A 25,968-nucleotide genomic window follows, 5' to 3' on the forward strand; every position below is an offset into this window, starting at 1 on the left:
AGTCCATTTACAAGCAGATTTGTAGTCCTTATGTGCAAACCAGCGATCTAGGGAGTTATGATCGCTGGTGACCGTGACAATGTCCTACACTGACAAAACAAAAAAGAAAAGAAAAAATCTGAAACTGAGTGCAATAATTCAGTATTAATGTGAAGGAATTTTCTGTATTAATTTGTTTTAGCAATTCTGTTACATTTTAATTTGCGTACCACAGAATTAACAAGAAACAAATATTGTTTTTCATTCAGAAAATATTGGAGGTGATATGATTGCACATAATGGCCAAATGTATTGGAGAATTAAATTAGAGAGAGTTTAGAACTAATCAACAAGTTTGTAATTTTGTTTTCCAATATTTGGCATGAAGTTAAATGTATTATCTTTCTATTTCTAAAGATTTTCGGTGACTGAAATATTATTTTAATAAATATATTTGTTTAATAAATCTGTTTTGTTCAAATGCATCATATATATATATATATATATATATATATATATATATATATATATATATATATATATATATATATATATATATATATATATAAACACACATATATATATATGATGCATTTGATCAAAACAGATTTATATATATATAGTTTGAAAGCATGTCATTTCTGTGTCTAGAAGACATTAGTTTTACAAAGATGTGTTTACAATGCAAATAAATTTTAATGCAAATAAAGTGTTTATTTTATTGTTTTAAATGACTTTTGTGAAAATAAAAAATATTTTTTAAATAATATATATTTTTAAAAAATCATAGTTTAGCATTAGAAATATTCAGAATTAAAAATGTAATGCTGTACTCATTCTGGCCTCACTTAAAATATATAAAAGAGTGAATAAAAATGTATTCTTGTCAAAAAATAATGTCCTACACTGTAACAAAACGAAAAAGAAAAGAAAAAATCTGAAACTGAGTGCAATAATTCAGTATTAATGTGAAGGAATTTTCTGTATTAATGTGTTTTAGCAACTTTGTTACATTTTAATTTGCGTACGCCAGAATTAACAAGAAATTAATATTGTTTTTCATTCTGAAAATATTGGAGGTGATATGACTGCACATAATGGCCAAATGTATTGGAGAATTAAATTAGACAGTTTCTAGTAGTATATTTTAATATAATTAATTGGAAATCCACACTTCCTCAGCTGCAAGCTAAAAGTTAATCTGTGTTTTAAATCTTCAAAATTCCTGGAGCTTGTCGAGTTTCACTGTAAAACCTTTATTTACTGTGCGTAAGATTCATTGGTTCTGGTGCAGTCCACACCTAATCTTACCGTCAGTTGTTTTACCTCATTTTTACGATTATGACATTGAAACCTTATACCTTAAGAGGCAGAAAAGTGAATGTTTCTGGGTTTAGAAAGCCAAATGAAGTGCTGAAAGGTGATGTTGTATATTGAGGAATGTGAAAAGGAGGGATGAGGAAAGATGAATGACAGAAGCTGAACTCCCGTCTGCAGCTGCATGCATTTAATGATGACTCTCACTGTCTGCGCAATCATTTCACCATCACACCCCACTCATCTCATGTGCCCTGCAGACATTATTCATCTGATCTTTAAATGTAGACGTGTGCACATCTACGGAAACATCCAATGAGGGATCACTATTACAACATAAACAGTTCCACAGAACATTTTATTCACAATTCAATCAAATGCATTCAATCAGTTGAAGAAAATGCGGCTGCATGCATTTAATGAGGACTCTCACTGTCTGCGCACACATTTCACCATCGCAATACACTCATCTAATGTACCCTGCAGATATTATTCATCTGATCTTCTTTAAAAAATGTATATAGACGTGTGCAGATTTACGGAAATATCCTATGGGGCATCACTATTACAAAATGCACAGTTCCACAGAACATTTTACTCATTAAACACCTTTAATCAGTTTAAAAAGATGATGAAAACATAATTATGCTATGTCGCATTCAAGTTGTTTGAGTGTCACGGCTTCACAGAATTCATTAATTGCATAGATAATTTTTTAAAGCAAAAAAACGCCAAAATATGCAAATAATATGACAACATAACTGTAATATGAACTGTGTTTTATTGTAGGACAGTGTGTTACTGTATTTCATAGTTGCATTGTGAAAACTGCTGTATATTTTACAGTAAATATATACAATGCTGCAAATACACACACTGCAAGGTAAATGGTGCTGTAAATGGAAATACAGTATTTTTGCTATAATTGATTTACAGTAAGTTACCCGTGAACTGAACTGTAATATGAACCGTATTTTGCTGTAGGACAGTTATGCGGTAAGTTACCGTAATCTAAAGTTACATTGTAAAAACTGCTGTATATTTTACAGTAAATATATACAATGCTGTAAATACACACACGGCAAGGTAAATGGTGCTGTAAATGTAAATACAGTATTTTTGCTATAATTGATTTACAGTAAGTTACTCGTGAACTGAACTGTAATATGAACTGTATTTTACTGTAGGACAGTTATGCGGTAAGTTACCGTAATCTAAAGTTACATTGGGAAAACTGCTGTATATTTTACAGTAAATATATACAATGCTGTAAATACACACACGGCAAGGTAAATGGTGCTGTAAATGTAAATACAGTATTTTTGCTATAATTGATTTACAGTAAGTTACTCGTGAACTGAACTGTAATATGAACTGTATTTTACTGTAGGACAGTTATGCGGTAAGTTATTGTAACCTAAAGTTACATTAGGAAAACTGCTGTATATTTTACAGTAAATATATACAATGCTGTAAATACACACACGGCAAGGGAAATGGTGCTGTAAATGTAAATACAGTATTTTTGCTATATTCGATTTACAGTAAGTTACTCGTGAACTGAACTGTAATATGAACCAGATTTTACTGTAGGACAGTTATGCAGTATGTTACCGTAATCTAAAGTTACATTGTGAAAACTGCTGTATATTTTACAGTAAATATATTCAATGCTGTAAATACACACACGGCAAGGGAAATGGTGCTGTAAATACAATGTAAATACAGTATTTTTGCTATATTCGATTTACAGTAAGTTACTCATGAACTGAACTGTAATATGAACCGTATTTTACTGTAGGACAGTAATGCTGTATGTTACCGTAATCTAAAGTTACATTGTGAAAACTGCTGTATATTTTACAGTAAATATATTCAATGCTGTAAATACACACACGGCAAGGGAAATGGTGCTGTAAATGTAAATACAGTATTTTTGCTATATTCGATTTACAGTAAGTTACTCGTGAACTGAACTGTAATATGAACCGTATTTTACTGTAGGAAAGTTATGCGGTATGTTACCGTAATCTAAAGTTACATTGTGAAAACTGCTGTATATTTTACAGCAAATATATACAATGCTGTAAATACACATACAGCAAGATAAATGGTACTTTAAATGTAAACACAGTATTTTTGCTGTAATTTATTTACTGTAAGTTACTGTAAAATCTACAGGCAATTGTTAACAGTGCGTAAACACAAAAAAGATGAAACTTAGGCTTAATTATTTCTGCTGATGTTTTCTCAGAGATCCGGATGCAGGAGCGAGTGTTCATGGGAATCGGACATAAACCCTTCATGGACATCAAGCCCAGTGAGATGGCCATCAGTGACCGAGCCATCAACTGTGTACTCACAGGACGAGGTAAAACACCTGGTTCAACAATGCTATTTCAAAAGGTGTAATTTATTTATTATGTGTACTAGAATAGATCAACATGCTGTAAAGGGGGCCTATTATGCAAAACTCACTTTTATAGGGGGTTTAAACACAGTTGTGCGGCAACACTGTGTGAATATAAACAACATCTAATGGTAAACATTAATTAATTCTAATGTTTTATAATCAGACTTGATAAATACAGTCTGCAGAAACACTTTGATTGACATTCTCCCTTTATACGTGTCATCAGAGGGGAAAAGCCCCGCCCACTAGTGATCATCTCTCCCTCATTAGCATAGAACGTCAATCTTGTTTTTGAATCTGCCACTATGCTGACACACAGGCATTTGTATCTCATTTGAATTTAAAGCGACAGTCACCAAAATGCCACAATTAGGATCAAAGCCTAAAAGGGTCAGTTTCAGAGAGTTAGAAAATATTATTTGTTCAACTTCTGGTTCATGCAGACTTTAAACTCTTTAAACAATAAGTGAGCAGTGGATCTCCTCTAACTGTGGGTGATGTGTTTAGGGGGTGTTTCTGTCTTCCGTCTGAACTCCATTGGCTCGGCCAGTGGCACCTCGTCCTCTGGAAGTCAGTCGTCCTGCTCTTCCGGATGGGGCTCTCTGTCTCCTGTGGTTCCGGTTGGAGGAGATGATGTTCGATATGTTCAGGGGACGTCGGGGATCCTGGAGGAAGACGATTTAGACCAGGAGAGCGGAAACCACAGCACACTCGGTACGCCTTTTTTTTGGTAAACAAACAAAAATGTTTTGATTGAGATGTGCAATTTAAATTTAAGTGTACTTTTTTACTAGGTAGGTAGTGCAGTAGGTAGTGCTGTCGCCACACAGCAAGATGGTCACTGGTTCGAGCCTCGGCTGGGTCAATTGGCATTTCTTTGTGGAGTTTGCATGTTCTCCCTGCGTTAGCGTGGGTTTCCTCCAGGTGCTCCGGTTTCCCCCACAGTCCAAAGACATGTGGTACAGGTGAATTGGGAAGGCCAAATTGTCCGTAGTGTATGAGTGTGTATGGATGTTTCCCAGAGATGGGTTGCTGCTGGAAGGGCATCCGCTGCGTAAAAAATGTGCTGGATAAGTTGGCGGTTCATTCCGCTGTGGCGACCCCGGATTAATAAAGGGACTAAGCTGAAAAGAAAATGAATGAATGAATAAAATTAAGTAAACCCATTGTCTTTGCTGTAAAAAATGCAGGGTTCCACACAATTCATTCATGTCGTCCCAACACAATTTGATTAAGTTAACTTAACACTGTTTTGTTTTGGCTCATTTTAATTAAGTAGTTTGAACAAGTAAAAAATATATACTTTTATATATATTATATTATATTATATTATATTTATATTATATTATATTATATTATATTTATATTATATTATATTATATTATATTATATTATATTATATTATATTATATTATATTATATTATATTATATTATATTATATTATATTATATTTATATTATATTATATTATATTATATTATATTATATTATATTATATTTATATTATATTATATTATATTTATATTATATTATATTATATTATATTATATTATATTATATTTATATTATATTATATTATATTATATTATATTATATTATATTTATATTATATTATATTATATTATATTTATATTATATTATATTATATTATATTATATTATATTATATTTATATTATATTATATTATATTTATATTATATTATATTATATTATATTATATTATATTATATTATATTATATTTATATTATATTATATTATATTATATTATATTATATTATATTATATTATATTATATTATATTATATTATATTATATTATATTATATATTTTTTCTTATATACTTTTTTGAGTGTTCAAATTTCTAAGTAAATGAACTATGTGTAGTTTTAAGTAAAATCAACTTGTCACTTTTAAGGCAACAGGTTTACTCCTTTTTTTAAGTAAAATAAAATAATAACTTGTTAGGTGTCAGCGTTTTAGTGAAACAGTAATATTTGCTTGATTTCATAAATATCTAATACATCCAAACCCAAACTTCAGATAATGATCTTTGTTTCAGGTCAAAATAATTCAATTCAATTCACCTTTATTTGTATAGCACTTATACAATGTAGATTGTGTCAAAGCAGCTTCACATAAAGAGTCATAGTAAATAGGAACAGTGTAGTTCAGTTTGTAGTGTTTAAGTTCAGTTCAGTTCAGCTCAGTTCAGTGTGGTTTAATAACTACTGAGAGTCCAAACACTGAAGAGCAAATCCAACGATGCGCAGCTCCACAGATCCCAAACCATGCAAGCCAGCGGCGACAGCGGCAAGGAAAAAACTTCTTGGCGAAAGCGAAGAATTAAAAAACCTTGAGAGAAACCAGACTCAATTGGGCACGATTATTTCTCCTCTGGCCAAACGTCTTGTGCAGAGCTGCAGTCTAGGCGCTGGAGAAGCTGGACGTCAGCGAGACTCGTCTGTCCCCGGAGCGTCTCATGCTCTCTACTCCTCTATGACCACCACAGTAGCTGATTAGGATTCGGCCTGGTCCAGGATATGGAAACCTTGGGATCATCTCATCGCTGTTCTTGGATCAAATCAGTGACTCTGCATAGTCTGAGGGCCTCGGGATGAGTATCCCCAGGTGGAAATAGAGAATAAAGAGAATAATTAGCATAGCTGCTGTTCATAGTGTATATAATCGAGATGCAGAAACCTGTGTGGAGCACATTCATGTATCATACCGCTAAGTAATGCACTGAGTGTATGCTTTACTAAAAAGATAGGTCTTTAATCTAGTTTTAAAAATAACAAATAGTTGTGGTTGGAAATCAAATGCAGTTTTTCCACCAAATAGTGATTTCTTAACTTATCTGAAATTATGAAATTAAAACCTAAGTCATTTAGGGCGGGCAGCTTAATTGCTGATTTGCATTGGGATTGTGTGGAGCTCAGCATTTTTTACAGCGTTGATGAACAGAAGTCTTCCCAAACAGAACCCTTCAGAAACAGTAAACACTCCTGATTATTCGCGATATTCTGGTTGATATTGTGGTGTGTTGGTGTGTTTCAGTGGCCAGTTCAGAGTCGTCTGGTGAAAGCGTCAGCTGTTTCAGCACTTCAGCTCACAGCTGCTCGTCTGTCATTGGTGGAGACTGTGAACACAGTCTGTCTGAGCTGAGAAGACAACATAAACAAGACCACCTTAAAACCACTAACCAAACCAGAGGCCAGACCTGCGCTAACGTACGGCAATACACTTTCATATTTTTCTGAAATTTCTAGCAAGTTGCATTATGGTAAATATTGCCATTTTAAATACTAGCAATTATAAATTAGTCTCAGTTGTGTTGCAATGGATCATATTCTGGTTATGAACAGTGTTGGGAAAAGTTACTTTTGAATGTCATCTCTTGCTACTGCATAGTTATTAAACAAAGAAAACATTTTACATGTCATTTTTATTCTAGATTTTGGACCTTATGCTTAAAACAAAAAATGACTAATAAAAAGGTGTGAAGTGGACTATATTTAGTTAATTTGGGTTTTGTTGTTATCTATGAATTTTCTAATGTATATTTTTTACAACAGAGACTAGGTAAAATTGTGAAGTTATACATTATTATTATTATTATTATTATTATTATTATTATTATTATTATTATTATTATTAATTGCTATTATTATTATTATTATTATTATTATTATTATTGTTATTATTATTATTATTATTATTATTATTATTATTATTATTGTTGTTGTTATTATTTATTATTATTGTTATTATTATTATTTATTATCATTATTCTTGTTAGTATTATTATTATTATAATTTATTATTATTATTATTATTATTATTATTATTATTGTTATTATTATTATTATTATTATTATTATTATTATTATTATTATTATTATTATTATTATTATTATTATGTTTAATTATTTTTTATTCAAATGGCCAAATTCTGACTGAGGAAAGTTGAATGTGCTGGCCAGTTTGTTATTTGCCTAATTCATGACTACAGTTTTTAATTTAAAACTTTACCAGATTCCTATTTTTTCTAATGATATATTATGTAATAAATATGTATATTAAAAATAAATATTTCTTCACATTTCTTTATTATAAACCTTTAGGAAATATTTTTGGTATATCAAAAAGAGTGGTTATGATGACCATCTGACAAGCTAATTCAGCTAAAAATAGTGCTGAAAATGTCACTAACATGGGCGAATAACTGCAAAAAGGTCCACTTTTTGAGAAAAAAGGACCACCCCTTTTACTAGGCTGGCTACAGGTCTGTAATGTAGGATAATGTTATATTCTGAGAACTTCCCCTGAGCTATACATTCTGTATATACAGACTAATGAATGTTTAAAGCAATGTGTTTGTTACTTTTGTACTTTTTGGGTATTATTTAAATAAAATCACTGTCCATTGAGACAATCCCCTTTTCTTATTCTTCAATGTGTTCAAAATAATGAGCTCATTCTTTCATCGAGTGCGTATTTCAGCGTGACTGCAATTTATTTTTTAAAAGCTAATTCATTAAAAAACGGACTGCACGTGGCTCAGTGATTAGCACTGTCACCTCACAACAAGAAAGTCACTGAGTCCCGGCTGGGTCCGTTGGCGTTTCTGTGTGGAGTTTGCATGTTCTCCCTGGGTTTCCTCCGGGTGCTCTGGTTTCCCCCACAGTCCAAACATATGCGCTATAGGTTAGTTGGATGAACTAAATTGGCCGTAGTGTTTGAGTGTGTGTGTGTGTGAATGTGTATGGGTGTTTCCCAGTACTGGGTTGCATCTGGAATTGCATCCGCTGTGTAAAACATATGCTGGAATAGTTGGCGAGTCATTCCGCTGTGATGATCCCTGATAAATATGGGACTAAGCTGAAGAAAAATAAATGAATGGATTTTTTTTTTAAAGTAACTCAAATATTATTACTTGTTTTTTTAAAGTAATCCATAACTTTACTCATTACTTAGAATTACCCCCAACACTGGTTATTAATGTTTCCAATGTGCATCATATTCTGGTTATTAAAATGTACATTTTTTCTTTGTTATTCACAGGTACAGTCACCAATAGGAAAGTCAACCGAAGTGTAACTCATCATGTTTGTCTATACTGTAATAATAGCATCATGTGTTTTATATTTTCATATAATCACTATCAATCATGTGACACTCTAAAATACAAGTTATTTATTTATTTTCTGACTGTGTAACGTTGTTTTATAGCACTAACTTTTCATTTTTAAAACCTACACAATCCATTGACTTTTAACTCATTATTTTAGACTGTTTTTGATTAGGTTTGTTGTACAGATTTGTTGTAAAACCGACATCTGTAATCTGTATATAATAAAAGGGCTTTTCATTGTCAAACCAAGCAACAAGTGTTTTTGATTTGCTCTATCTGTTTCTAATTATCTTCGTGGTACAGGTTGTTAAGCACAAACAGATGTGTAATCTTTTAAGAAAACATGTTTGGGTAAAATAAATGGCTGATATAGGAGTCTGAGAATGTTTATAAGTCATACAAGTATACTGTATAATCCAGATGTTTGAGGTTTGTTATTATTTGACCACCGTAATAATTTCACTTTCTGATTTGGTTGATGATGTCAGGCTTGTGTTAGTTAAAAAATACAAATAAATAAATAAATAAATAAATAAATAAATAAATAAATAAATAAATAAATAAATAAATAAATCGACATCTTGTGAATTATTTATTCCTTTTCAAATATTTTTGAAGCGATATTCAATCGAGCAAGGCAATTTTTTTCCATAGTACACTACCGGACAAAAGTATTGTCGTGGATCCCAGTTGTAAGAGCAACAAATAATAACTTGACTTCTAGTTGATCATTTGGAAAAGTGGGAGAAGATGAATTTTTCTGATGAATCATCTGTTGAACTGCATCACAATCATCACCAATACTGCAGAAGACCTACTGGAACCCGAATGGAGCCAAGATTCTCATAGAAATCAGTCAAGTTTGGTGAAGGAAAAATCATGGTTTGGGGTTACATTCAGTATGTGAGAGATCTGCAGAGTGGATGGCAACATCAACAGCCTGAGGTATCAAGACATTTGTGCTGGCCATTACATTACAAACCACAGGAGAGGACACATTCTTCAGCAGGATGGCGCTCCTTCTCATACTTCAGCCTCCACATCAAAGCTCCTGAAAGCAAAGAAGGTCAAGGTGCTCCAGGATTGGCCAGCCCAGTCACCAGACATGAACATTATTGAGCATGTCTGGGGTAAGATGGAGGAGGAGGCATTGAAGATGAATCCAAAGAATCTTGATGAACTCTGGGAGTCCTGCAAGAACGCTTTCTTTGCCATTCCAGATGACTTTATTAATCAGTGATTTGAGTCATTGCAGAGATGTATGGATGCAGTCCTCCAAGCTCATGATGGAGTCAGACACAATATTCATTCTGTTTCCACTGCAGCATGACCACATATTCTATACTGGACATTATTTCTGTTCAGTGACAAGACTTTTGTCTAAGCAAAGTCAGACCTTACTGTCCTAATTAAATCATTAAAAATCAAGGCCTGATCATATTTTATTGTGGTAAAATAAGCGTAATCTAGAGGCCTTTGTCTTTCATATAAGCCACTTCTGATACCAAATGATCAACTAGATTATTATTAGATTATTATTAATTGTTGTTCTAAAAACTTAAGGCGACCAGACTTTTGTCAGGTAGTGTATTTCTGATAATATTTTTTCTTCAGGAGAAAGTCTTATTTGTTTTATTTTTTATTTTTTGGCAGAAAATGTTGACAAACATAAATTCGAAACCAAGTTTTATGGTTTTCTTAACTGAAATGTTCTTACATACAACCTGTATGAGAGACTCTAAAAAGAAAACCCTATAGGCACTTTAGTAATTTGTAACTTTATAATAAATGTATTTAATAACTATGTACATTTTGTACATACTTACCCTCTGCCCTCTTCTGTACTCCCCTCTTTTTAAATAAAAAAAGGGGGGAAAAACAAATTAATCCGGGAACAGATCCTAGCTGTGAACGCGAATGTGGGCGTGTCGCTCTGGACAATAAAAGCGCGCGTGCGTGTGAGAGCGCGGGCACACTGTGACTGTCACTGACTGATTTGAGCACACCGCTGGATCGCCGCAACTTTACATTATAAACATGGGTAAGTGCGTTTCACACTGCATCTATCAATGTTCCAAACCTTTAATATGATGTTAGAGACTGTTATACATGCATCTATCAAATTTCCTGTTTTATATCACCGTATAAAAAGTTACCTTTTGTATTAAAGTGCAGTAGCTGCCATGAGGATTAACTTCTACCTGACCTTTATAAATGCTATTCGATGTGTAACCTTACTTAATGCGAATTAATTCTGTCACATGAAATAATATAACTGAATATTAAGCAGTTTGATGTTACCACACGGAGCTTGTTTTAGTTTAAGGTTTCGTAGCTCACAGAAATTATGCTCTATGAATGTTTTACTAACGTTATTTCTGACTGTTATCTAAATGTCCAGTTTATATAAAACCCAGTTTATTTATACAGTTTATATACTGTATAAATAAACTGTATATATTTACTTAATGTCTATATATACTATATAAACAAACTGTATATATTTACTTAATTTCTATATATACTGTATAAATAAACTGTATATATTTACTTAATTTCTATATATACTGTATAAATAAACTGTATATATTTACTTAATGTCTATATATACTGTATAAATAAACTGTATATATTTACTTAATGTCTATATATACTGTATAAATAAACTGTATATATTTACTTAATGTCTATATATACTGTATAAATAAACTGTATATATTTACTTAATTTCTATATATACTGTATAAATAAACTGTATATATTTACTTAATGTCTATATATACTGTATAAATAAACTGTATATATTTACTTAATGTCTATATATACTGTATAAATAAACTGTATATATTTACTTAATGTCTATATATACTGTATAAATAAACTGTATATATTTACTTAATGTCTATATATACTGTATAAATAAACTGTATATATTTACTTAATGTCTATATATACTGTATAAATAAACTGTATATATTTACTTAATGTCTATATATACTGTATAAATAAACTGTATATATTTACTTAATGTCTGTAAATACTGTATAAATAAACCGGATATATTTACTTGATGTCTGTAAATACTGTATAAATAAACCGGATATATATATATATATATATATATATATATATATATATATATATATATATATATATATATATATATATATATATATATATGTGTATATATATATATATATATATATATATATATATATGTATATATATGTATATATATATATATATATATATATATATGTGTATATATATATATATATATATATATATATATATATATGTATATATATGTATATATATATATATATATATATATATATATGTATATATATATATATATATAAACTGGTCATTTTGAACGTTCAGACATCAGTACAACATTATTATGCACACAGTATACACTACAGGTCAAAAGTTACTATTTTTAAATGTTTTAAAAACAGCTTATCCTGCTCACCAAAGCTGCATTTATTTAATTAAAAATACAGTATAAATTGTAAAATTGTGAAATGTTATTGCACTATAAAATAACTGTTCAAAAGTATTTATAATTTAAATTAATAATTTATTCCAGTGATTTTAAAGATGAATTTTCAGCTTCATTACTCCAGTCTTCAGAGTCACATGGTCCTTTAGAAATCACTCTAATATTAATTATTATTATTAGCATTATTATTATTATTATTATTATTATTATTATTATTATTATTATTATTATTATTATTATTATTAATGGTAATAGTAATAAAATCATTAATGACTGGAGTAATAATTTAATTTAAAACTAAATACAATAAGAAAGCAGTTATTCAATTTTTTATAAATATTTAACAACTTAACCATTTTTTCCATTTAATAAATGCCGCCTTGATAAACAGAAATTTTTTCTTTAAAAAAACAAGAAAAAAAACAACTGACCCCCAAACTTTGACCGGTAGTGTATATTGCATTTTTATTTTGCACAACTTTATGGGACAGTACTGCTATGCATTCTATAAACATTCTGATTCAAGTAGTATCATTTTTCAAAGCATTTGATTAACCTCTAATAAAATGTTTTGGAAAACAATAAGTTGCATGAACGTTCTGAGAATGTTGCCTTTTACTGGACTAGTCTAGATTTAAATGCATATTTTTCCTGAATTAACTTATCCTTTCATATACTGCGTGTGTGTATTATGTGTGATTAGATGTCGAATACTTACGGATAATGCATTTATTCATTTGTTTTTGCTCCTACATTTTAAGATCTCCACCCATGATGAAGCAGACACAGTGTAGGCGACATTCATTAAAGGGATAGTTCACCAAAAACTTAACATTTCCTGTTAATACTCAAAGGTCATCCAAGATGTGGGTGACTTTGCTTCCTCAGTAGAACATTAATGAAGGTTTTAAGCTGAATCCGTAGTTCTTGGGGATTCATATAATGGTAGTAAATAGCTTTTAGATGTAAAAATAAACGCATACAAACGAGTGCAACTCAATAGTCATGGCTCCCGAAGACACACTGAGGTCTTGTGAAGCAAAATGATTGTTCTGTGTAAGAAATTGAACATTATTTGCAATATTATTAGCTTTAATCCACAGCCTGGTCAAACAGTTCTCTGTGTATGTGCAACTGTAGTCTGATTAATATTGACTGCAATTGCACATGCACCGAAAACTTTTTGACCATGCTGTGGATTAAACTATTGGCTATTATACTACATGACTATTGACTTGCACTTGTTTGTATATGTTTATTTATAATCTCAAAAACCTGTAACTATTTACTTCCATTATATAAATCACCAATGACCATGGATTCAGCTCAAAATCTTCTTTAATGTCTTACTGAAGAGACAAAGTCATCTTGAATGAACTGTGGGTGAGCAAATCAACAGGAAATGTTCATTTTTGGGTGAACTATCCCTTTAAGCATCTCTGTTCTGTGTGAAATGGTTAACTGTGGTTTGTTAAACCGCTTGTCGTCATTAAATGTCTTGTCATGTGGAGTCAGGTTTATGTAGTGTGTTTTCTTGTAGTTTTCCACTCCCGCATGCAAACGCGACTGATGCTTTGAAGCGTCTCCGTGAATGAGCTTCTGTACGACATATAAACATTAAGTCTTGACAGCTGTTTACCATGTGCTCCACTAAAAATATTGACTATATTTAGTCAGAATGATGAAAATAGTCAGCCGGGGACCGAACCATAGATGGAAAATTACAGCAAAGAATTTAAATGAGGGAGGTAGAGACTTTTAATGTCTCTCAGCTACTTCGTCTTTGGCTTGCGTGCTGTTCAGTTCCATTCATTCAGTGGTTTGGTCTTTTAAATGTGTTGTTTGAGACACTGAACGGCTCCAGAATAACAGTGCAGGTCTTCATTTAGTCAGAATAATAACAACTTCAGTCTAAAAGCTAAACAGAGGTATCATACACACTCTAGAACTGCACAATGTAAAACAAAATTAATGCTATTGTGATAATAGTATTAGCAATATACATCTCGCAGACATGAGTGATAGATTATATTTATTTTATGCATTGGATGTTTATCTAAATTTGATCAATCAGATGGGGATTTACTATCTTTAGCTTAGGGGTGGGCGGTACATCGGTGTCATAGTCATCACCGGTGTGACTGCGCCACGACATGGATTTTCTAATACCGTCAATACCGTAATAAATCAATTATGCGCCTTAAACGGCTGCATTTACATCAATAATAGCTAATTCTAAATAATAAGGCATTCAATTTTCTTCAAACGTTCAGGTCTGAATACCTGTCCTTATACTACAGGGCTCGAAATTGCAACCATTTTGGTCGCATGAGCGCCCGAAATGTAATCTATGCGCCCTCATAATATATTTGGGAGCATTTGTGTGTCTGAATATAATGGTTGTAGTGCAATCTGATTTGATTTTCTCTAAAAACTTGCTGAATCGCTCTACCCTGCTGAAGTATTGGTTCATATTAGCTGTCAGTCACTCAACGCTTCCCGCTGTCAGATAACAGAGAGCTTTTGTTACTGCAGGAAATGCAAACGGCTGAAGAGTGAAAAGTGCACAGGTTTGCAAACCTCACCTAAAGTTATAATAATAATAATGGCGCAGATGACAGCGATCATGACATGAGGTAAATGTTGATCCGCCAGCTGAGATCAAGCGAGGGTTTTCGGAGAAGGTGCCTGAATCTCGATGCGTTGCATTCACCGTGTGTTCAGCGCAAATGTCCGCTAAATATAAAGTCTAACACTGTACACATCATTGCCAAAGAAACTCACCTTTACTAAGTTTACACTGAAACTACGGCTCATAACAAAGAGCAGTATTGCGCTGGTGGTCATCATGAGAATCCTGCTCTGTCTGCTCATAAATTGGTGCGGCTGACTCGCCTGCTTTATTCCACCAACACAGAGAAATGAAGATCAGCTCATAACGAGACTGAGCATTTACAATGACCCAAACCAAAACTTTTAAAGAGTGATAGAAGTGAGACTTTCTTTTGTCCGTTCTTCCTTGAGATGTATATTATATTGCTATTGAAAGTAATAGAATGATATTATACCGTCACCGTTCAAAAGATGAAAAATACCGTGATATTAATTTTGGGTCATATCGCCCACCCCTACTTTAGCTCCACCTCCTCAGTAGCTGCTGTCGTACTATTGGCTGGAGCGGTGCAAAGCTGAACCCAGAACTGAAAAATAAACATTAATGGGCGGAGTTGAGATCAGCCAATCAGAGTTAGAATATACTTTTAAGGTTTTTCGCTCATTTACAGTGTTTTAAATGCTAAATGTTTGCACCTCAATGCAGATTTTTAGTCGGAATTAGAATTAATTAGATCTGAAAAATATATGTAACCTGTTTATTTTGATATCCTTACATAAAAAAGGATAAAAAAAAAAACAGAGCTAATGTAAATGTCATTTTTCTAGGGAGATGTTATATCGTAAGAAGTATCAATATCACTATGCATATCACATATTTTCCCAGCATCGTGCAGCCTAGCACACACACACACACGTTTATGGAGGAGGAGGCGGCATCTCTTCAGACCAGGATTAAAGCTTTGGTAAAGATTACGACATCGACTTTACTGATAGAAAACAGAGGAACCCCACTGCGCACATTCCACATTAAACACACACACACACACACACACTCTTTCTGGCCAGTCTGCGACTAATTTCTTCACTGCAGGATGGTTAGTTTACTGCATACTGAAGGTAGAAAGTCCATCTGCATTCCCATGAGTCTCAGTTCATGGATGAACATCTGAAAATTCATCATCACCTTTCTGTACAATCTCCATTACTGACACATAACTGAGATTTGAGATATTATTATAATATCATTGCAGACATTTTACCAAGATATTTCATCTAAAGAATTTAATGTTAAAGTTAAATGTTTTAAGTCAATCTAAGTACAGTATTATTGTATGTTTTAATAAACCAAAAGTAAAATATCTTGCAGTATATTATGTATAAAATCTTTAAAAAACTTTAAATGCATATTATAATTGAGCATGATCTCTTACTCTTTAACATGTTTTAATAATTAGATATTAGAATAAGTATATTGGGTAACACTTTACTTTAAGGTGTCCTTGTTAAATGTGTACTTATTCTAATAATTACAGGTAATTATGTATAATTACATGCTAATAACCCAAATCCTAACCCGCATTCTAAACAGAGTCATATGGTAAATACATGTAATTCATTAGCATTACTGAGTATTTACATGAATAGTTACACTGTAACAAGGACACCTTAAAAGAAAGTGTAACCATATATTTTTAATTTCTACATAAATATATTTGTTACTCTGAATAACAATAAAGACATTATTTAAATAGTTTTTGACATTTTGTTTCAATAAAACCACATTTTAATATAACTGAAATGTGTGTGTGTGTGTGTGTGTATATGTACATTTTTTTTATATATATATATATATATATATATATATATATATATATATATATATATATATATATATATATATATATATATATATATATATATATATATATATATTCATTTTCTTTTCAGCTTAGTCCCTTTATTAATCTGGGGTCGCCACAGTGGAATGAACCACCAACTTATCCAGAATTTGTTTTATGCAGCGGATGCCCTTCCAGCTGCAACCCATCACTGGGAAACACATACACACACATACACTACGGACAATTTAGAATACCCAATTCACCTGTACCGCATGTCTTTGGACTGGGGAAACCGGAGCACCCAGAAGAAACCCATGCGAAAGCAGGGAGAACATTCAAACTCCACACAGAAACGCCAACTGACCCAGCCGAGGCTCGAACCAGCGACCTTCTTGCTGTGAGGCGACAGCACTACCTACTGCGCCACTGCATCGCCATATATATATTATAATTTTTGAAACTAGGTATTATCTGTTTAAAAATCTCTTTTGGTGGGCAGCACGGTTTGCTCAGTGGTTAGCACTGTCACCTTACAGCAAGAAGGTCGCTGGTTCAAGTCTTGGCTGGACCAGTTGGCATTTCTGTGTGGCGTTTGCATGTTCTCTCTCATGAGTGTGTGAATGTGAGTGTGTATGGGTGTTTCCTAATACTGAGTTGTGGCTAGAAGGGCATCTGCTGTGTAAAACATATGATGGAATAGTTGGCGGTTCATTCCGCTGTGGTGACCCTGATAAATAAGGGATTCAGCTGAAGGAAAATTGATAAACAAAATTAAAATTTTATGTAAAATAAGTTTATGACATATTGTCTGACCAAAATATAGTAGAATTTTTATTTATTTGTGCCTTATATAAATATATATAGAAAAAGTTAATATACTCTTAAAAAGCACAAGGTAATGATGAAACAAGACAACTCTATACTGTGAGTCGTGTGTCAGAAGTCAATCAGTGACATGTGTGTGTCCTTGAAGACACATCTGTTAAACATAAACCACATGCTCCACATTTGTTTTGCATTCTTTACATTGCATCTCTATTCAGACTCTCAAGTTCACAGTCTCAACAGACCTGAAACACACAGATCAGAGTCTGCACTTTATGTCAATGTAATACACAGAGTGAGCTAGGCCTGTCACATCTATTTTTTTGTTGTATGATATAGTGCACCACAATATATTATCATATATATATTATCATCAAAATACACCTTTGTTCATTGCGAATGCACTCCCTCTAGTGGAGAAAAGGGCACACTGTGCATTTAAGTGAATATTTAATCATTGATCAGATTGTTTTATTGAGACTAATGCGCATGATGATACTTGGATCTGTAAAGATTCTTCTGTTGTGTTCATTCAGCTCTGGACATCGGCTCATGGGATCTGGCGTGTAAATTTAATAATACGGACCACCATACGGAGCTGAACGGCACAGACCGGCTCATCGTGAGGAGAGGACAGGCCTTCACCATCAACCTGCTGCTTAATTCCGGCACCTACCAGCCCGGATACAGTCAGATCAACATCACTGCAGAGACGGGTAATGATAAGTGTGTGTGTGTGTGTGTGTGTGTGTGTGTGTGATGTGCTGCGCTAAGTCCTGTTCACATCCACATTTAAAATATTACAGTATTCATAGTAAATATAATTGTGTTTTTGACATAATACTATAGTGAAGTGTATTATACTGTATATAATAAAGTATATACAACTCAAATTGTATATTACTTACACTCACCGGCCACTTTATTAGGTACGCCTTACTAGTACCGGGTTGAACCCCTTTTGCCTTCAGAACTGCCTTAATCCTTCGTGGCAGAGATTCAAAAAGGTACTGGAAATATTCCTCAGAGATTTTGCTCCATATTGACATGATAGCATCACGCAGTTGCTGCAGATTTGTCGGCTACACATCCATGATGCCAATCTCCCGTTGCACCACATCCCAAAGGTGCTCTATTGGATTGAGACTGGAGACTGTGGAGGCCATTTGAGTACAGTGAACTCATTGTCATGTTCAAGAAACCAGTCTGAGATGATTCACGCTTTATTACATGGCGTGTTAACCTGCTGGAAGTAGCCATCAGAAGATGGAGACACTGTGCTCATAAAGGGATGGACATGGTCAGGAACAATACTCAGGTAGGCTGTGGCGTTGACACCATGCTCAATTGGTACTAATGAGCCCAAAGTGTGCCAAGAAAATATACCCCACACCATTACACCACCACCACCAGCCTGAACTGTTGATACAAGGCAGGATGGATCCATGCTTTCATGTTGTTGAAGCCAAATTCTGACCCGACCATCTGAATGTGGCAGCAGAAATGGAGACTCATCAGACCAGGCAACGTTTCTCCAATCTTCTATTGTCCAGTTTTGGTGAGCCTGTGTGAATTGTAGCCTCAGTTTCCTGTTCTTAGCTGACAGGAGCGGCACCCGGTGTGGTCTTCTGCTGCTGTAGCCCATCTGCCTCAAGGTTGGACGTGTTGTGTGTTCAGAGATGCTCTTCTGCAGACCTCGGTTGTAACGAGTGCTTATTTGAGTTACTGTTGCCTTTCTATCAGCTGGAACCAGTCTGGCCATTCTCCCCTGACCTCTGGCATCAACAAGGCATTTGCGCCCACAGAACTGCTGCTCACTGGATATTTTCTCTTTTTCAGACCATTCTCTGTAAACCCTAGAGAAGGTTGTGTGTGAAAATCCCAGTAGATCAGCAGTTTCTAAAATACTCAGAACAGCCCGTCTGGCACCAACAACCATGCCATGTTGAAAGTAACTTAAATCCCCTTTCTTCCTCATTCTGATGCTCGGTTTGAACTGCAGCAGATCGTCTTGACCACGTCTACATGCCTAAATGTATTGAGTTGCTGCCACGTGATTGGCTGATTAGACATTTGCATAACCGAGCAGTTAGACAGGTGTACCTAATAAAGTGGCCAGTGAGTGTATATTAAACTGATAAACTGTAATAAATAGACTTGAATAAAATACAATAATGTATAATTTAATTAATAATATAAATAATTCTCGTTCGCTTTCGGCTGTATCTCTTCGCAACAACCGTTTCATCTTTAAGTCTTGTAAAAATACTGTCAAATTTGTAAGCATATTTTTGAGCACTCAAATGCTGACAATATTATATATGAAATTTGAGAGGCTTTCTTAATTTCCTAACGAGGATGGAGTTCAATATTTATAAGTTAAGATAAATGAGTGAACATTAGTTCAGTTGGAGTTCAAGTGAGGATGAAATTAATCGCTCTCCGGGATATTTCATGCAGCAGATTCTGCCGTGTACAGGAGATGCTGGAAGACGAGATAACATGAAGACATTATTCAGCATGAGGAGTGTGTAAACGCTGGCGTTCAGACAGGAAAGACTCTGTTCACACTCTGATAACTCCAGTGTCATGAAAACAAGAGTATCTAGTGCGTTTAACAGAATATAGCCAGTGTAAACTCTTCAGAAGTGACCCTGATAGTGTCAACCTCAACTCTTTGTTTTGGTGAACATTTTCAAAACACCTCACTGGCTTTATTTGTCTTTCTTAATAGTATGAGCCAATGTAAACATAAAACTCTAGTGGATAATATAGGCAGGGCTGTTTCTAGACTTTATGCCACCCTAGGCTGTAGATTACTATTGTGTAAAATGTAGAAACATTCCAACATCCTCCTAAAATTGCTTTTTGTTTGCTTTATGAGAACAGAGTCAGTTGGGGAATTCCTGTAAGGATGCTGTCAAGGCTTTTTTTATTCACTTAAAGGGATAGTTCACCTAAAAATAAAAATTCTATCATTATTTACTCTTGTTACTTGAGTTCTTCCTTCTGTTGAACATAAAAGATTATATTTTAAGAAAGCTAGAAACCTGTAATTGTATTTGTTTTTCCTGCTATGGAAGTCGATGGTTACAGGTTTCCAGCTTCAGAATATCTGCTTGTGTGCAGCTGAAGAAGGAAACTCAGATGGAGAGTAAATCATAAGTACATGTACATTTTTGGGTGAACTACCTCTTTAATCATCGGATAACGTGATTGTTTTCTCTTTAATTCAGATTATGCCTATGTACACTGGAATACATATCCGTAAATTTATAATTTTCTGTATTTTGTGATTCATATATTTTTATTATTATTTATTTTTGCTTTTTAAACTTTCCTCCGGCAACTTTTGATGTTGAAAAGTTTTAAAAAGTGACTTTTATTGACATTTTATTAGTTAAAAGTGATTCAATTATTCATTAATTTTCTTTTCGGCTTAGTCCCTTTATTCATCAGGGGTCGCCACAGCGGAATGAACTGCCAACTTATCCAGCATATGTTTTACACAGCGGATGCCCTTCCATCACTGGGAAACACCCATATACTCTCATTCACACACATACACTACGGACAATTTGGCTTACCCAATTCACCTGTACTGCATGTGTTTGGACTTGTGGGGGAAACCAGAGCACCCGGAGGAAACCCACGCCAACACAGGGAGAACATGCGAACTCCACACAGAAATGCCAACTGACCCAGCCGAGGCTTGAACCAGCTGTGAGGCGATTGTGTTTCCCACTGTGCTACTCTGTCGAGTAAATTATTAGTTGTTATAAATTATGATACAAAGACCTGGTAATGAACTGCAAGTACATCTTCTATTATTTTACAGTCTCTCTCTCTCTCTCTCTCTCTCTATCTATCTATCTATCTATCTATCTATCTATCTATCTATCTATCTATCTATCTATCTATCTATCTATCTATCTATCTATCTATCTATCTATCTATCTATTGTGTATTATATAAAATATTGCTTCACACTACTAAAATTTTAAGTAATAGTCACTCTGATTCAATGCAATTGAATACTCTTGCATACTGAAGCTGAGTACTCTTGCATAGGTGTTGATCCAGAAGGATTACATTTACAAGGACAATTTTAACTAAATTATTTGTGTCCCCTTCAAAAATTAGCTCTTAAGAAAGTTTGTTTATTTTGCTCTAACATGACTCTTGAGTGCTGGGATGGGTAGCAAAACTCTTTTCGAACCCAACTATTTTTGAACCCATTCAGGCATGGTACATTAAACTATCAAAACTCTTTGGTTATTTTTAAGTGACATGCTAATGGTCTAATCCGATTCAATGACCTATGCTAAGCTAAGCTGAAAGTGCTTTTGGCTGAATGCATTAAATATGGTAAAACTCAACTGGGGTGGCACGGTGGCTCAGTGGTCATCTCACCGCAAGAAGGTTGCTGGTTCGAGTCCCGGCAGGGCCAGTTGGCATTTCTTTGTGGAGTTTGCATGTTCTCCCCGTGTTGGTGTGGGTTTCCCCCACAGTCCAAACACATGCCCTATAGGGGAATTGGATCAACTAAATTGGCCGTAGTGTATGAGTGTGTGTGTGTGTGTGTGTGTGTGTGTGTGTGTGTGTGTGAGAATGTGAGAGTGTATGGGTGTTTCCCAATACTGGGTTGCAGCTAGAAGGGCATCCACTGCGTAAAATATATGCTGGAATAGTTGGTGGTTCATTACGCTGTGGTGACCCCTGATAAATAAGGGACTTAGCTGAGGGAAAATGAATGAATGAATGAAAACTCAACTGTTTAACTCTTGGGTAGCTGTAAAATGAGCCTTGTGTGATATTTAAAGAGGACATTAATCAAGCATTGATTACTTTCTCACACCCAGACAAATTCACCAGCATTCCCAGCAAAGTTTACCACACTCCATGACTCTGAGTTGTTTGAGTTGTGCTGTTGTAGAGACTGGAAATGTGATCCCTCCTCTGTTAGTCATACCCAAGGGGCTTGGAGAGATTTCACAGGAGGGGTTTCTGGAAATCCTCCAAGTCTGAGTGTGTGGAATCCAGCCCGCGGCCTTTAAGCACAGGTCAAACACTCATTGAGATGCAGACACTGATAAACACATTCCTCAGCACTGGAGGAGATAGATAGGGGGGGGTTTTAGGGAGATATAGGGAAATTCTGGCCAAAATGCTGATCTTTAGGTTTAGAACTATGTGAACTCTGTCACAGGCTGAGGGACTGATGACTGCAGAGAGCTCAGATCATGCGATGTGAACACTTCAAACATTTATCATCCTGCTACAAAGGATTGTTTTTTAAACCAGCAACATAAATGTGATTTAATTCATGGTCAAGATGTGTTTTTTTTATTCACTGAACTTTTTTTTTTTTTTTGGTATTTTTGGGGTTGTATAAAGCACATAGTTGAAGTCAGAATTATTATTATTATTATTATTAATAATATTATTAATAATTATAATTATTAAACCCTCTGAATTATTAGCGCCCCCACCCCCCCCCCATTTATTTTTTCCCCCAATTTCTGTTTAACAGAGAGAATATTTTTTCAGCACGTTTCTAAACACAATAGTTTTAGTAACCCATTTCTAATAACTGATTTATTTTATCTTTGCCATGATGACAGTAAATAATATTTGACTAGATATTTTTCAAGATACTTCTATACAGCTTAAAGTGACATTTAAAGGCTTCACTAGGTTAATGACAGATTACCTTTAATTAATATTCTAATGATTTGTGCCATAAAATACATAACTTTTTCCCATAAAATGTAGTTATAGCTATTGCCAAAACTATACCTTACAAACACAAGACCAAGGGGGTCCAGGGTCACAAATGCAGTTTTTTCTATTAACTACAAAAAACAAAACCAAAAAATACAACTAGAAGACCTCTACAAATTCTAAACATCACCACAAAATACAATTAAACAGCATAAGTGAAGCTGAATAAGTGAAGCTGAAAAAGTGAAGCTGAATTTTCAGTCTTCACAATCTTTCTGATTTGATGCTCAAGCTACATTTATGATTAATATCAGTGTTCAAATTGCCCTTTAATCAGTAAGAAATTATTTATTTGAAAATCTTTTGTAACATTCTAAAGGTCACTTTTGATTGTATTAAATGCATTTCAAGTCTTTCCAGCCAAAATGCATGCCCTTTGTTACAAGTAGTGGTGAAATTCCCTTTTTTTCTCATTTGCACACTGGTCCGGATCCTACAATTGCACTGTTTTGATCAATAGAACAGAATGCAGTTGTCTTGTAACGTTCTAAGTGTCACTTTTAATGTATTAAATGCATTTCAAGGCGTTAAAGCCAAAACACAGTGGCAACATTTCTAACGGTGATTTACAAATCATATCCTTAAAGATACAAACTGCAATGGTACAAATTTGTTTCTTTGTCGTAAGGTACAATTCTGTTCCATAAAAAGGTTCTGCCCCAGTGACAGGTTTGTACCTTCTTTGGTACAACAATATACCATTTTTTTTCTGTGTACTGGATTTCACTTTTTTTCTTACTCGCCTGCAGGTCCTGATCCGCAGCAGCAGTACGGCACCAGAGCTGTGTTCAACCTGAGCTCAGAAGTGGACAGTTCATGCTGGAGCGCCGCCGTCTCCAGTCCACCAGGAGAATCCGTCTGTCTGTCCATCTGCGCTGCTCCGGACGCCCCGATCGGACACTACACGCTGACTCTAGACGAGCGGATCCAGATCCAATTCATTCTGCTCTTCAATCCCTGGTGTCCACGTGAGTGAAAACAGATGCGTTTGGGTGTTTCACACACATGCCTGAAGGTGAGGGTGTACAGTATCCTGGAGGCATTGAGATGAATGTGATCACAGCTGGGCGTAATGGATTACATTTTCATACTGAGAGTTTTTGTCCTGTTTCTAGTTGAAATATCTCAAAAATCAAGAAGAATTTTCTAGACCAGTAAAAAAAAATTGTCGTTTTCAGAAGTAATATGTCAAAATTAAGTGAGTTTTTTTTCTGAAAACAGGATTATTTTGCTTGCTTCATGAAAAAATTCACCTAATTTTGACTTTATTTACTATATTTCTGACAACAAGACTAGTTTTTGCTTGTCTAGAAAATGCTTCATGTTTTAAGTATTTTAAAGATATTTGATTTAAAAACAAGATAAAGGGCCCTATCATACACCCGGCGCAATGTGGCGCAACGCTGTTTAAATAGCAAATGCATTTGCGCTCATATGTGCGCCCATAGGCGTTCTGATCGAAAAAAGGAGACGTGTTGAGGCGCATAGCTGGCGCGTTGCTATTTTGAGAAACTTTAATAGACTGTTCTATAGACCAGAACAAAGCCGGTATATTGTCCAGCGCAGAGCGCGTTAGTTATGCGCCTCACTTACACATTGCTTAACACAGACAGGATGTACAGCAATACGCAAATATCTTTACATATGAAAAAGAATTAAAATATTAAGGATATATATAGGATATAATAAGGATATATATAGGATATAAATATAAAGGATTAAAATATTGCAAAAATTATTATTTTCTAGCCCACATAAATATAAAAACCAAACTTTCATGCCTTCTTCATCTTGGGGGGCTTTTTCACTTTATTCATAACAATTTGCTTTTGTATAATGTTATCATTATTAGCAGTATTATTTATTATATGCACATTTATATTTGTTTTAATTAAAACAAGCTTAGATTTGCCCACCTGTCAGGTTTTAGATCATATGGGGCACAGCATGTGTATTAGAATATAACTCAGTGTTTTAACCACACTTTGTTATTATTGTTCATTTATTCGTTTGCTGGAAATTAGAACTGAATTAAGAAATAGTTTTGAAACAAATCTTTGCGCTTAATAAACAAAATCAATTATGTAAAAGCTAATGGATGTCTGTTCGTACAACAGGTTTTCCAATCCACGAGAGTGAAAGTGAAAGTAAATAATGAGGAGGCTCATCTCTCAGTCTTGTGCTGTAGATGCTCTGTTTAACTGATTTCTCATTAGTGAAGAGTTCAGTTTTTCCACTTACAAAGTCCATCATGTAAATAGCAAATGCACTATGGCACGATGCAACTGACTCTTAAAGGGAATGGGAGATGAGACTCTGATTGGTTTATTCTCAAACACACCTATAACTCATTAAGTGAATAAGCTCAACCCTGTTAGACCATGCGCCACGGCGCAACGCGGATTTTTCCATCCTCAAATTAGCAAAAGTGGATTCTGACACTTCCTTAATGCGTTTGCACCCTGCGCTTTTCACTTTGCGCATGGATCATCAAAATAGAGCCCGAAAACTCATGTACATGCCATACAGATCATATAATCAGATTACAAAAAT

The 25,968-nt window shown here is 34.0% G+C and overlaps 2 protein-coding genes across 4 annotated transcripts in view; both read left to right on the forward strand.

The window, feature by feature from the left end:
* Window positions 1-9,328, forward strand: part of quo (quattro) — a 65,367-nt gene extending 56,039 nt beyond the window's left edge. For all 3 annotated transcript variants that reach the window (XM_056459341.1, XM_056459344.1, XM_056459343.1), the window contains exons 20-23: window positions 3,551-3,667; window positions 4,217-4,423; window positions 6,768-6,940; window positions 8,775-9,328. In XM_056459341.1, the coding sequence (XP_056315316.1) occupies window positions 3,551-3,667; window positions 4,217-4,423; window positions 6,768-6,940; window positions 8,775-8,810 (533 nt within the window). In that variant the 3' untranslated portion in view covers window positions 8,811-9,328. The remainder of the gene's footprint in view (window positions 1-3,550; window positions 3,668-4,216; window positions 4,424-6,767; window positions 6,941-8,774) is intronic.
* Window positions 9,329-10,819: 1,491 nt separating this feature from the next.
* The window catches only part of tgm2b (transglutaminase 2b), a 31,576-nt gene continuing 16,427 nt past the window's right edge, over window positions 10,820-25,968 (forward strand). The window contains exons 1-3 of the mRNA XM_056459345.1: window positions 10,820-10,885; window positions 18,168-18,347; window positions 24,165-24,383. Of these exons, the coding sequence (XP_056315320.1) occupies window positions 10,882-10,885; window positions 18,168-18,347; window positions 24,165-24,383 (403 nt within the window). The 5' untranslated portion in view covers window positions 10,820-10,881. The remainder of the gene's footprint in view (window positions 10,886-18,167; window positions 18,348-24,164; window positions 24,384-25,968) is intronic.

Source organism: Danio aesculapii, chromosome 6 (assembly GCF_903798145.1).
Source record: "Danio aesculapii chromosome 6, fDanAes4.1, whole genome shotgun sequence".
In the NCBI taxonomy this organism is placed as follows: Eukaryota; Metazoa; Chordata; class Actinopteri; order Cypriniformes; family Danionidae; genus Danio; species Danio aesculapii.